Source organism: Raphanus sativus, chromosome 4, assembly GCF_000801105.2.
Source record: "Raphanus sativus cultivar WK10039 chromosome 4, ASM80110v3, whole genome shotgun sequence".
Classification (NCBI taxonomy): domain Eukaryota; kingdom Viridiplantae; phylum Streptophyta; class Magnoliopsida; order Brassicales; family Brassicaceae; genus Raphanus; species Raphanus sativus.
In genome coordinates this window covers 3,984,028-3,997,540 of record NC_079514.1, presented here as the reverse complement: position 1 = coordinate 3,997,540, position 13,513 = coordinate 3,984,028, and the positions used below count along the sequence as shown (strand labels likewise).

Here is a 13,513-nt window from a genome sequence, read left to right as displayed (position 1 = left end):
TTAACAAAAAACTAATAGACTTTTATTCGGTTTAATTCAACAAAATTTTGTTTTACAAACCGAAAGTTAAATTATCCAAACCAAATTAGATGTATAAACCTAATTCGCAGTCATAAACTGAATCATAGAGTGCGGATAAAGGGGAATTCACGTAAAATCGGAAGCTTGAAAAAAATCTGTAACTAAAAGTTTTGTTATGTTATAATGGGCTTATTTTTTCGAGTAGCCATATTTTTGTTTCATTTTTGTTAAACTAATATGTCTCCAAAATTAAATGAGTAACGTTGAAATCTTTTTAGAGAACTTTCGGTCTGGATTTGAAAGAGAAAATACTAGAGAATTAATACTCCCTGCGATCGATGTGTCCATATATAAAAACGCAATTTTCAGGGTCCAAACCCTTTTATTTATAGTACTTACTAAGAGTTTACTTTCCTCTGCAAAGGATATTATATTATTGTATTTATTTAGTTAAGTTTTATGATGTTTGTGTATTTTTGTAATGTACTTTCATTTTTATTTGTTCTCAAATGTATTTGCGACATTGTACTATTTTTGCTATTATCTTTTTTGTTGTGTCTTCTTTTATTGAAAATACAATTTTATCTCATCTTTGTATACGGTCTAATTAAAGTTAACATTATTTGTATTTTCTAAAAAGGATTTAGCTTTATGTCAACTATGTTCTAACATAAAGCTAAATCTTTTTTGTTTTTTTCTATAGTATATGGCAACTCTCGTTGTAAACATGAGTAGTAGAGTCTAATGAATTATCAGTCTTTGTATCTGCTGATGAGTTTGTAGTCTCTGGATTGTAGTATGTGCTTAGGTTTACTATTACAATTCTTATATTGTCTCTACCTCTTTTATTGTCAATGTATTGATGCTGAAGACCAAACTCATTATGTTTCTATTTCTCAAATCATGTTTTTATGTTTTTGCAGGAGGGAAACGAGGTTTTCTTTAGGATCAAGAGAGTCACCCAGCTGAAGAAGCTCATGAATGCCTACTGTGACATATAGTAGAACTAGAACCTAAACGTTTGAGCAAAGCTTCTGTATAACAAAACAATGACTTCGTTTTATTAATCTTTCTTACTTGAGAACATCTTACATTAGTCTCTTTATATAGGTAATAGAAACCCTTAGCTTTATCCTATTACAAACTGATCTAGGAACTTATTTTAATCACAATATACTTTAGTTATTCAAACTTCCTTTTATGAATAACTTGTTTCCTAAGCTTTCTTTGAAGCTTATCCAACATGACAGGCAATCCGTGGACATGAACGCCATTGCGTTCTTGTTTGATGGTCGTCGTCTTCGTGCTGAGCAGACTCCTGATGAGGTAATAAATCATTCCATCTTTAACTAGGTGTTTGACTCCTGATGAGGTAATAAATCATTCCATCTTTCTATGTGTTTTTTTCTTCTTTGGAAGTTTCCATTTTTCTTATGGTTAATCTTTTGAATACTAAGCTTGACACGGAGGACGGTGATGAGATCGATGCCATGCTCCATCAGACTGGTGGCTGTTGCGGAGGAGGCGTTGCTCTGGCCTGACAGTTCTCCGGATTTAGAGTTTCATGATAAGATTTGTGTGATATGAATGGCTAAGTAGTTATCAGCATTAGGATTTGCAGACTTGTGTTTTTATTGTGACCATTGTTTTTATTTGCAGACTTATGAAATTATTCTCTTAATGGTATTCTTTAACCTGAGTATCTAAAGCTTTAACTTTGATACTGAAAACATGGCGAAGAATTTCATTTCATGAACAACATATTTTTATACAAAACATGAACTAACATAAAAAAAGACAGAAGTCTTGAGAACAAACACTCACAACCATCGTATAGAAGAAACACCAAGAAGTTTCAAATGCAACTACCGAAGAGTTTGCTTATTTATGCATATAAGACTCTTAATTATACATAAAACCCACCAAGATGCGGTTTCTTGTTCACTGGAGGACAAGGCACTCAGAGGCTGACCCATGGGATCGGTTGCTTGTCTGGTTTACACTGATATTAGTGTTTTGCTGGTTGGTTCCTTCAAGCTCCTCCTCTTGGTTACTACAACCTATGGCTTCAAAGATGAGAGCATTAACCTCCATAAACCTTTCCTCTGACAGAGAAGCTTCCGCAAGGAGCCTCCATGCCTTCTCCTCTGTAGCTCTTTCGTAATCCTCTTTCCTCTTGAGCACCATGTGACCACTTATCTCCCACACAGCTGGGTTCACCTGTGTCTCCAACACCTCGGGGCTTACTTCACCTAGAGCCTGTTTCTCTGCGTAACACTGCAATTGACATATTCTAAACTGTTACTCAATGGAGATCCTAAACAATTAATGATCCAAAGGTTTGTCAGCTAAAAGGTTATATACCTGTGGCATCAAGAAGATCTGCCTTCCACAATCAGAGATGAGAATGTTGAAAGGAATGTTGTTGTTCTGGAGGCAAACGCAGGCGTCTGATACAGTATCAGATAGGTCTTGCATAGAGTTTCCACCTTCAAAGAGAAGACCTCTCACAGGGTAGTTCAGAAGCTCTGAGATTTGCACACTATTCTCAGTGGTAATCATCTTCTTGGAAGACGCTTTCTCCAATGGGAAAGGCATGGCCAAGTAATATGCCTTAATTTACACACACAAAACAATCAGAACAAGTCCATCTTTATATAGATATGATGGTGAAAAGGAGTTATGATGGAGTTACCTGAAAGTGAAGATGGTTGATAGTAGCAAAAGCACCAAGGCTGTTGTAACCGAGTCTGAAGTAAGGATTGGCAGCCTCGGAAGCCATGTGAAGTGCAAGCAACAGGCTTTTGTGATCGATCCTCTGAGGCAAGCAGTCAAGGACACGAGGAATCAGCAGCACATGCCCATACTCTATCGGACTAACCTGTTATAAACAACAACAAGATCAAAAATAAGCTTTTTGCTATTGAAACCACCTCGAGCTCTTTGAACAGATTCTTTACATTGATGGCAACAACACTGGGGGAGTTGTCAGCGTCAAGAGGCATGCAGGGGAAGAACTGAGCTTCGTCATCTTCACCGGCTTCTAACTGGAAGAGCAACTCTTCTTGCCCAACTTTAGTGAAGTTGAACTTGCTGCCATCAAAGGACTGCAAAACCTTATCTACGCGGAACTCGGTTGGTCTCTTCTTCAAGTGACGACCCTCGTTAAGCTGAGCAACAAAGCCGTACTTCCCCGGGATGACCTACAACAACAAGAGAGACAATCTTAATAACAAGGAGAAACACCAGATTGGCTGGCTTGATAGCGTAAACAATGTACTTTGGTTTCGCAGGCAGTGACATCGTAGCGAAAGAGTCCTCTTTGAAACCTATCTTCCCACTAAAAAACATATAAGAACTGATATGAATTGATACTCTCACTCAAGCAACAGAATGAGAAAAAAAATGAATCTCTCTCTTTACCTCGCCGAGGACGAGGGACTCGAGAAAAGCCACCGGAGGCTCTCTAGCTTCATTGTTGACAACCACCTTCTCTCCGGATGTTACTAGTTTCTTGCAGGAGTACAACGGAAGCCTTGCCCCTGATTCACAATCCATATCAATAACATGATGAAATCAAACAAGGCAAAAAAAAAAATTGGCTGCGTACCGTTAATACAACAAGCCCCGAGGCAGTTCCGACCACATCCGACAGAAGCATCGGAAGCCTCATCTTTCTGGTAATTAGACACGACGGTCGGAACCCTCTTAATTTTCAACATTCTCAGACAAGAAAAATTCGAACAGCGCCAAAAGAAAAAAAAGACTTCTCCCACACGCAACCAAAAGAGGAAATACACCAAAAAAATATCTAGAACCCTAAAAAAAACCTAATGGAAAAGGAAAGAGATGATTTTTTTAAAGGAACCGCCTCCGGCGAGAAAGAGGAGATCGGAAGGGCTGCCGCCTTCAGACGGCAGAGCTCCACGTCCTCCGTGCGGCGAAGGATTAGACTCGATCGAACAACCCTTGCGCCGGAGAATATTGACGTGAGAGCTAACACCACCCCGAGATATCCCGTGTATAGCCGTGATTGCTGAAAATCGAACGCCGGAGAAGAAGGTGACGGAAACCGAACCCGACCCTCAAAACAGCTGAATCTACGGCGGAGGAGATACGGAATAATACAATCTCGAGGATTCAACGAGAAAAAGGAGAGATCTTTCGTACGTAAGTTTCCTTTTTTTCGCTGATAAGTGTGTGTGTTTTGGGAAATTGAATGGCTTTAAATAGATAGGAGACTAGTGAACCCCGGAGACGATAAACGTCACAAATATCTTCTATATATTTTATTTATATTAACCTTTTTAAACTCAGTTACAATATTATTATTATTTCCTTCGACTTGCACTTTGTTAATTTTGCAACATATTGAACAGAAACTCTTATTTTATGTAAAAAAAATGCTAAACTTTTTTGGCAATGTCTTTATGTATGTACTAGGTTTTCTACTATGTAGCAACCTCAACTTTCATAAAAATGATATTTATATTTTAGTAAGAAAAAACTTTGGTGGATTTTACTGCTTCCCTGCATGTAAATAATTCACTAATAAAACATAAATCCTAGTACACATGATCAGCTATCCCAACAAAATGTTTATCAGTAAAAGGCTGACTGGTTTCCCCGCTACCACCCGCAAACACAGCTTTTGCGGTTCGTAGCGGTTGTTGGCGTTTCGAAACAATCACAGAAAACGTTATAAATCGCTTCGAACCGCTCCGAACCTCTTAAAATCAAAAGCTGATTTCAGCTAGCGTTTGCGGTTGCGGGCGGTTGCGGAAGGGTAAATTTTTTTTTTCTTTAAAAAATAAATAAATGAAAATAATACTAAAAATATCCAATAAATTTTTAAATTGAAATAATAGAAATTGTAAAATGTATATATATTATAATTTAATTTATATTATAAATTTTTAAACCAAAATATTTTCTACAATTTTAAAAATTTAATAATATGATTTTATAAATATCAATTTTATATTTATTATATTATTATGATTTTAAATATTTTTATAATTATATAAAATGTAAATATTGTTAATTTATTATTTAACATATGTTGCTTTTGATAGTTTACCAGTCATAAAAGTCCTGCAAACGCAACAATTTCTAACCGCTGTACCAGTCGTACAAATCTCTAGAAAACGCTTAAAACCGCAACCACCCGCACACGCAAACTTCCGCAACCGCAACCGCAACCGTTGCGGTTACACTAGTCGGGCCCTAAGTCAAAGAACATTTTAACAAAAAGTCATAACAGAAGATTATTATTTTCTTTTAACCAATGAAGATGCTGCTATTTAATGTTGTCTTTGTAGATAAATACATTTTAGATTTCATATGGTCATATTATTTTCGTGGAATGCTGTGTGTGGTCGTAGTAACTACTACAAGGCTCAGTATGGGGCCTGTGAGGACTGAGGACACCATCATTTGGTCGATATTTTGCGAACCTCTGATAGAAATAACAGGAATAGTTATAGACCATACGTGTTGGACGGTATTGTTTGTTTTATTATGACATTGAAAACTACGGTTAAACTAAAAACAATTGAAGGAAAAGAAAACATAACAAAAAAAAAAAGAAAACATAATTGAAGATTCGGAATCTAAGGAAAGGATATAACTCTTGAACCACAAAAGTTGTGCGTGGTCCATTACCTTTTTTGGGCAATCTCTACCATGTGTATACACCTACCGTTCCAGTACCAAACCCAATCGCTTGAGTGCAGGATTCTTCAGATTATCATCATCCGTCCGTGAACAAACGTCAAACACGTGACTAATAAATTAAATAAATAAATTATTATTTTCAGTTGCTACAATCATTTCGATGCGCTCAACAATTTGTCCAAAAGAAAAGGCTCTCAAGTCTCAACAATACAGAGCAAGTAGACGTTACTTGAATCATATGAAATTTAGGCCCATTATTATATATGTTAAGAGAAGTTCATAAGTCCAGTTCAAAGCCCACTTATTCTGCAAAGACGTCGGTTGATTTAGCTTTCACTCTCGACACCGAGTCTAAGTTCAGTTCAGAAGTTCATAATTCTCTGAATGTGCTTTCATTGAGTTCTGCCTTTTGCAGCTAAAAACTGCATTTTCTATGTGAAAGAAACTCTAAACCTTAGCAAAGAAATGGAAAAAAAAAATTATAAAGAAATCAGAGAAAGGAGGGCAAAAAGCACCCTTCTCATTTCAGTTCAAAAGATACAAACATGTATAGAGAGTATGTGTTGAGCAGTCTCGAGTGTGTGTGTCTATACTACAAACTGTTGAGCTGATTTGTCTCTTTGTACTCTTCTTCTTCTGTCAATGTGTTTTCTTTGTTCAAAATGATGCAGCAATAAGAGCATCTCTGCCTTCTCCACACCTCCGATGAACATCCTTCATCCGAACCGCTGATCTACAAATCCCACTGCAGCTCCAATCAAACGAGGCAACACACATGTTCCCCGCCTGTGCCTTCCACTCACAGTCTGCAGTTTTCTCACTCATCATCCATAACTTGGAAACAGATAAAAGGCCACTTGGAATTTTTGTTTTTATGTTTACCTGTTGTACCACAACACAGCCTACGGTCATCTACATGCTCCACATCCAATCCAAGAAACCATGATCCTAAAGAGACATCCTCATTCACATACTTGTGAAGTACGTTTCTGTATCCACAATGTATCCTTTGGTTTAACACACTCACTATTTGTTTATATGCACAAAGCAGAGTAGATCTTGAGAAAGAACTCACTGGTTTATCGATATGTAAGACGCCAACTCCCTGGAAATGGCGTAGAGCTGACCCGTGGCGTGGCGGAAGTACTTGTTACCCTCTTCTCCAAACTTCCAGTACTCCGGTTCATGATACCTCACTCCTCTTCATGGAAAAAAAATGAATGTTGAACATTGTGTAAATGAGATTTAAAGTAGAGTCTTTTGAAAGGTGAAGAAGCTAGCTTACTTCTGAGCAAGAACGGGTCCAGATTTCATGCAACCAATGTATACTCGAGGTTTCATACGGTATCTTGCTAACTCTGCTCCCAGCGTGGCTGCAGAAACATCCAGTAACAGAATTTTGAGATTGACAACAATTCAGATTAAAAGTAAAAGAGGGTTTTGATTCTCTCTCTCTCACACCTATGTTTACATGAACATCATCATCGACTTTCACGTAGAAGTCTGCATCCCATAATGCAAAAGCCGTGCTAAAGTAAGATTTAGTCTTTGCTGACAGCTCTAGATAACCTTCAACATGATCCTGCTCAAAAACACAAACATAAAAGAGTTCAGAAAACATAAAGCCTATAGACAACAACTAAAAAAAACTCTTACCAGTCTCAAGAAGTCTCCGTGTTTACTTTCCTCAGCTTGAATCGCTCTATCAAGAATCCCACCAGGAGTAGCACTGCGCATTTAAAGATACTCTATATAGATGAATCAACCTTGCTAATAACGATATGTTCCACTCTAATGTACAGGTTTTACTTACCTATGACCTATTACAAACCGCATCACAATCCCTTTCTCTTCTTCGAGCTTCTTTCTCTCCTCACCTAATATAAGAAGACCCTATGTTCAGTCCCAAAAAAAATATACTTGTGGGATTAGATTAAACATACCGGGAGGCATCCAAGTAGCACGGACAGAATCCCTTCGCTTTCTGCTGTTAAACGCAGTGTTGATCCCAACAACCATCAGATACTTTCTTTTGGTAGCAGTTTGAGGGACCTTGAACTCATCAGAGACTGGTGAACCGTTCACGATGGATTCTTGCGCGGCTTTTGCAGCTGCTAACTCCATTTCCAGAGTCGATATCGTTTTGTCTAGCGTTCTGCTTGTAAACACTCATTCAAGCTTAATGCTAATTAAAAAAAAAAAAAGTAGGGAAGGAAGTGGTCTTTTTATCACTTACTGAATAGCATCAGGACTCTTGTACACTTCTCCAAGGCTTGTCTTCTGATAAACATGAAGAATGCTTATGAACAATACGGAATCAAGAAAATCCTTCTAAGTGTTCATGCCACTTATCAAAGTTCACATAAAGTTAAAAGACTTTTACTTTTGATGAATCACAGTCATCTGACACTAAATGCAGAAGACGTTCATCTGAAGCTGCTTCCCTTGATGCAACATTGGCTTCAGGCTCTGGCCACATTCTATTAAACACACACACTTAAAAGATAAAGTTTTTTTTTTTCCCCTTCTTTTAAGATAAAGTTGCAATTTTTTTTAACCGGAATATTCGTAAACAGAGGAGTTATATATTGAAAGCGTTAGTTAAATTAAAACAGAGCATTGTTCTGTTACCTGTCGGAGAAGAGAGTTCCGGCGCAGAAGAAACCGATACAGAGTAAGAAAGTCCATTTCTTTGAGACAAAACTCTTGGAACCCGACATCTCTACTCCTCCTCCTCCTCCTCCTCTATGATGATGCTTCAACGACATCTTTGTGTGAGTTTCTAAACAAAACCCATAAAGATCTCTTCTATCTATCGATCCCCAAAAAGACCCGAGTCAATTCCAAACCTCCAGGTTTCAGATTCAGAAGATCGATCCTTTTTCTCTTCTGGAGCTAGAAACAGAGGAAGGTTAGAGAGTTGTGTTGCTCTGATTGATCCTATGAAAAGATTGGAGACCAAATGTAGGGAGGGAGAGAAGTCGTGGCTATTCTTGTACTTTTGATTTGGATGCTGGAGGAAGAAGATGAATGGAATCTTATTAGCTTTCTTTATTAGTTAAACTTTCGCTTTACAGTAATAATTAATAGGGAAGCTACCGACATTGACCACTCGACCAACAAATTTGAACAACGAACAATAGTTCAAAACTCAAAAACAATAGAATAAATCTCAGTTTTACAGAGTTCTATACAATCTTTTCATCTGCAGTCTTTGTCTTGTTATTAACATGAATGTGAGTGCGGGTTTAGTAAAAATTACTCAACCTGAAGACGATGATATGTTTTGATTCTCAAGTTTAATCGAATTTTTCCTTTTGTCACATGTTCCTGTCGTAGAATGGCGACAAGAAATGGAATCAACATCGACCCACGTGTGTGCACCACGTGAACCTCAACCAATGCTTTCCCCCACCTCCTCGCTTCTATTTGTTCCTTAGAAATAATATTTCTTCTGTTTCACAAAAAATATTTTTCACATATATCAAGAAACTGATTGAAATGTGTTTATGTTTTTATCAGTATTATCTATTTAACCAATAACATTTTAGATAAATAATTTTATTTATAAGATCAATGTATTTTGCAATTAATATTGAGATAAAAATAAGTGTAAATTGTAGTGGAACTCTAAAACAACATTTTTATGCAACAAAAAATGTTAAAATAGCACTTACTATAAAACAGAAGTAACATATGTTTGGTTAATAGAGAAAAAATATGTAAACCTTTTTTGTTTGCTTAGCTAAGTGTCATTTAGCAGTTTGAATCTCGCTGTCAGCGAAGGTTCGAATCGTGTGATTCAATGAAGCCCCCTAAGCTGATCTCCTATATTCTTTTTATTACATAAAAGTCTTTTCTTTGTTTCTCTGACTTAAAGTCAAATTTTTAAAACATACATCATCAGTTTCAGCAATAATAGACCTTTGTTTATTATGCCAAATTTAATTCACATATACATACATCTTAGCAAACTAGAGAATTTTTAAAAGAAAATTCTAATAGTTCCTAATGCTAGTGAAAATATATAGACATTATATATACATATATATTTGAACAATATAATACAATTTATAATCCTTTTGGCTATTCAAGAAATCCAGTTTTCTTCAATACTGCATCCCTGACTCTGCTCAAGTCTCTTCCTTTCAGTTTCCTTCCAACTCCTTCCATAACCGAGGACGATGATGATGATCGACTCCGCCGCAGAAAATACTCTTCCGGTGATACATTCTCATCATCATCATCACCATCATCTGCTTTCTTTGTCTTCTTTCTGTGAACCATTGACCACTCAGGAACATTGACAGGAGCAGAGTGTTGTCCCATATGTGCCATTCCTTTTATGCTCTGCCTCTCGGGAATCATCCTAGGCTCGCTTGGAAGAAAACTTTGGTCTAGTAAAGATGGGTTACTCGTATGGCTGCTGATCATATACGAGGGTTGATGATATCCATCAAGAACACCCCACACATCATCTTCTTGAAAATCTTCATCTTTCAAAGATCTCCATACATCATATCTCTTGATGTTCTTCTCCATTGATACTCTCACCTGCTTCTACAAACATAACAAATAAAAAGCTTTAACTAGCCAACTCTTCTTAGCTAGTCAAGATACTGCAAAGTAATAAAGAATGTAAGAATCTACGTATACCTTTTGTTTTATCAGTCGAAGCTTGGAGAATATAGCAATATAATGAGATTTATAGAGTGAATCTGTGTAGAAGCAAAATAAGGAGCTGAGAAATTGAGAAGAGAGAGGAAGAAAGTGACACAAGAGGTGTGGATTGAAGATCAACACAAGGATTGGTTCTTATTTTGTTTTCATATATATGATCCAAAAAACATGGCCAGGACCCTATATATTACACGTCCGGACAATAAAATTTTCATGCATCATCAATGTTGGTGCGTTCTGTGATGCTGAAAAGTCAAACAAAGTACACGATATATACCAACCAAGGCATATGTGGCCAAGCTTACTTTGAATTCTTAACCACGTGAAGTAACTGACTCATTTATCTGAATTCACTCTACTAGTTGTATATTAGTATTATGGGTATCACATGTAATATTTTAAGTGTTAACTATAATATCCCACTTTTTGTTTCTAAAATAAACCAAAAAGTTCACAGATATCATCCCCTTTAAGATAAAATTTTGGAGCCTTTAACTTGGCAATGTTTCAATTCAGACGGCTGACCTGGTAAAATATTATTATACTACTATTCTTCTTCTTGACAAATTCTAGGACAAAACTACAAGTGATCAGCGTTTGTATTGATAAATGATACCAGAATGCATCTTTTTTTTTTTGAAAAAGTACCAGAATGCATCTTGTTTCGTGGTGTCCATAGTTGGACATCCCCTTTAAGATATTTATCCCCTTTAAGATAAAATTTTGGAGCCTTTAACTTTTGGCAATGTTTCAATTCAGACGGCTGTCCTGGTAAAATATTATTATTCTTCTTCTTGACAAATTCTAAGACAAAACTACAAGTGATCAGCGTTTGTGTTGATAAATGATACCAGAATGCATGTTGTTTCGTGGTGTCCATAGTTGGACATGCTCTTGGATGGATTTTTATTGAGGCCACACATTTATAAATCTATATGACAATTATAACTAATGGTAATCTGATTAAATGTAGCTAAAAACATCTAAATCTTAGAAAACATTGATTGAATCTCATTTATTTCCTCAGTAAAATGAAACGATAATCTTTTGGAATCTACTCTGTATTTACATCAGTCATGAGTTCGGTCTCTTTAAGAATTAATTTATCACTATTTAATCAATTTGAATTTGGAATTCGATCCAATTAGTTAATATGATTGTTGTAACAAACCATCAATTTTTTTTAAAGATATTCTAACTCGAATTAGGTATTATGGTATATTTTTAGCCACCATTCTACAGTAATAAGAACTTTTTGTGGGAGAAAGTTTTGTAAGTGGATGTCAATTACTTGGGCCCTTTTGAGTAGCCGTCATTCATCGAACTTTGATTCTCTTTTTGAAACAAAAAAACAAATTTCAGGTTTTGGGTTTATCTAAGCTGACCTAAGCAATTTAAGCCATAATTTGTGAGATCGACCGTTTTGTATATTCTGGTCCCTAATCAACAATATATTTTGCGGTCCAAAATAAAAATCAACAAGCTTTCATATGATTCGTCTAAGAGTTGGCACTGATGAGTAAGAAGATGTGTTAATTTTAAGAACAGTTTGCAATCATCTCCAAAGTACACTACTAGATAGCTACGCTGCTACGCATAACCTAATTTCTAATCAAAATCTGCATCCATCAAAGATCTCCATTGTTGTGCTTCTCCAGTGATAGTAATCATTTACTTCTACATGCATAAGACCAACGAAAACAACTAATGAGACAAGAATTCTTAACTAGTCGCGTTATCGATAGGGGAAAACTATTACAATTTGGCGGAGGTAGCACAGTGGGAGTGGGGTCAGCTGACCCCACTTGTTTTTAAAATTGATGTGTTTTGTTTATTAAAAATATTTTGTGACTCCATTAAAATTTTTTAAATCACCCCACAAAGAAACACAAACCCTGAAAGAAAAATACAACTAAAGCATAAATCATTATTTTTATCAAACAAAAACGTAATATTTGGGAAATAATTTAAACTAATTATCATTTATTTAATTTCTAAAATATGAATAAATATAAATATTTTTTATATTTTAAAATTTTATTAAAAATTGACCCCATTAAAAAAAAGGTTATGGCTTCGCCAAACCACTAGTAAGCAGAATCTCATCTCCGTGAACATGAACTAATGTACGGTTTTCTTTTGTATTAACTAGGTGTTTTTCTACATCATGTGCAGCGATGAATTTTTAAAAAATTAAATTTTATATTTAAAAATGCAATTTATTAATATTATATATTTTATTATTTTTATCAATAATTAATATAAATATCATTTAATTAAGCATAAAATTAAGAGAAAATAATTTTGTTTATTTTAAATTATATTTAAGAATATATATGTATATATATAAAATTAGAATCTTAGATGTATTAAATCAACTTGTACAAAATTACTAAAAATCATATAAATTTGTATAATTATCAAAAATTAAAACTAAAACAATATTTATATAATTTGTAGATATATAAAAGAAAATAATGATATTACGATTAAAAATTTATATATATTTTTTTTAAATGTAGAAAATTTAGAAAATTTTAGATAAACAAAAATAATATTAATTATAAATTAAAATTAAATAATATTTCGAAATTCAAAATGTCATATTTGAATATATTTATTTTAGTGATGATTTATGAGTTATTACCAGCTATTCTAAAAAGTTTACCAAAAATATAAAAAATGAGTTATTGCTATAATTTTAAAAAAGTTTTCCAAGAAATATATATCAGCATTAAATATAATTATTCCATGTCCTATTTAACCATATTACATGTCATCAATCTTAGTAGTCATATCACAATTTTTTTTTGTAAAACGATTGTAGAGGACATGTGGCAAATCAATTCGCAAATAATGTCTAGGGGATAAATAAATATTATTTAACTAAACATAAATTAAGGAAATTTTTTTTTAATTATATTAAGATATATATGTTATATATATAATTAGAATCTTAGATAATAAATTATTTATTTCTTTTGGTTAAATGTATTTAAATTAAATTGTACAAAATTACTAAAAAATCATGTAAAATTGTATAGTTATCAAAAATTAAAACCAAAAAAATTATATAATTTGTAGATATCTAAAAGAAACTAATGATATTATGATTAAAAATTTATAATTTTTTAAA

At 34.5% G+C, this 13,513-nt stretch overlaps 3 protein-coding genes across 4 annotated transcripts; all 3 read right to left on the bottom strand.

Annotated features, from left to right (window-relative positions):
- Positions 1-1,753: 1,753 nt before the first annotated feature.
- On the bottom strand, positions 1,754-4,240 carry LOC108853717 (GDP-L-galactose phosphorylase 1). The gene is made up of 7 exons (XM_018627150.2): positions 3,632-4,240; positions 3,445-3,563; positions 3,302-3,361; positions 2,982-3,224; positions 2,717-2,902; positions 2,386-2,634; positions 1,754-2,298 (listed from the first exon to the last, which is right to left on the bottom strand). The coding sequence occupies exons 1-7, from the start codon at positions 3,741-3,743 to the stop codon at positions 1,963-1,965; spliced, it is 1,305 nt and encodes a 434-aa protein (XP_018482652.1). The 5' UTR covers positions 3,744-4,240; the 3' UTR covers positions 1,754-1,962.
- Positions 4,241-6,049: 1,809 nt separating this feature from the next.
- LOC108853718 (probable beta-1,3-galactosyltransferase 4) lies at positions 6,050-8,750 on the bottom strand. The gene is made up of 11 exons (XM_018627151.2): positions 8,329-8,750; positions 8,081-8,177; positions 7,934-7,977; positions 7,641-7,852; positions 7,511-7,574; positions 7,354-7,426; positions 7,159-7,279; positions 6,983-7,070; positions 6,773-6,898; positions 6,580-6,686; positions 6,050-6,503 (listed from the first exon to the last, which is right to left on the bottom strand). The coding sequence occupies exons 1-11, from the start codon at positions 8,463-8,465 to the stop codon at positions 6,355-6,357; spliced, it is 1,218 nt and encodes a 405-aa protein (XP_018482653.1). The 5' UTR covers positions 8,466-8,750; the 3' UTR covers positions 6,050-6,354.
- Positions 8,751-9,603: 853 nt separating this feature from the next.
- LOC108853715 (protein S40-7) lies at positions 9,604-10,512 on the bottom strand. Of its 2 annotated transcripts, none has more exons than XM_018627146.2 (2): positions 10,354-10,512; positions 9,604-10,257 (listed from the first exon to the last, which is right to left on the bottom strand). In XM_018627146.2, the coding sequence occupies exon 2, from the start codon at positions 10,237-10,239 to the stop codon at positions 9,784-9,786; it is 456 nt and encodes a 151-aa protein (XP_018482648.1). In that variant the 5' UTR covers positions 10,240-10,257; positions 10,354-10,512; the 3' UTR covers positions 9,604-9,783. The 2 variants fall into 2 exon arrangements, with proteins under 2 accessions (XP_018482648.1, XP_018482649.1); XM_018627147.2 differs by having other exon boundaries at positions 9,604-10,251.
- Between the last annotated feature and the right edge of the window lie 3,001 nt (positions 10,513-13,513).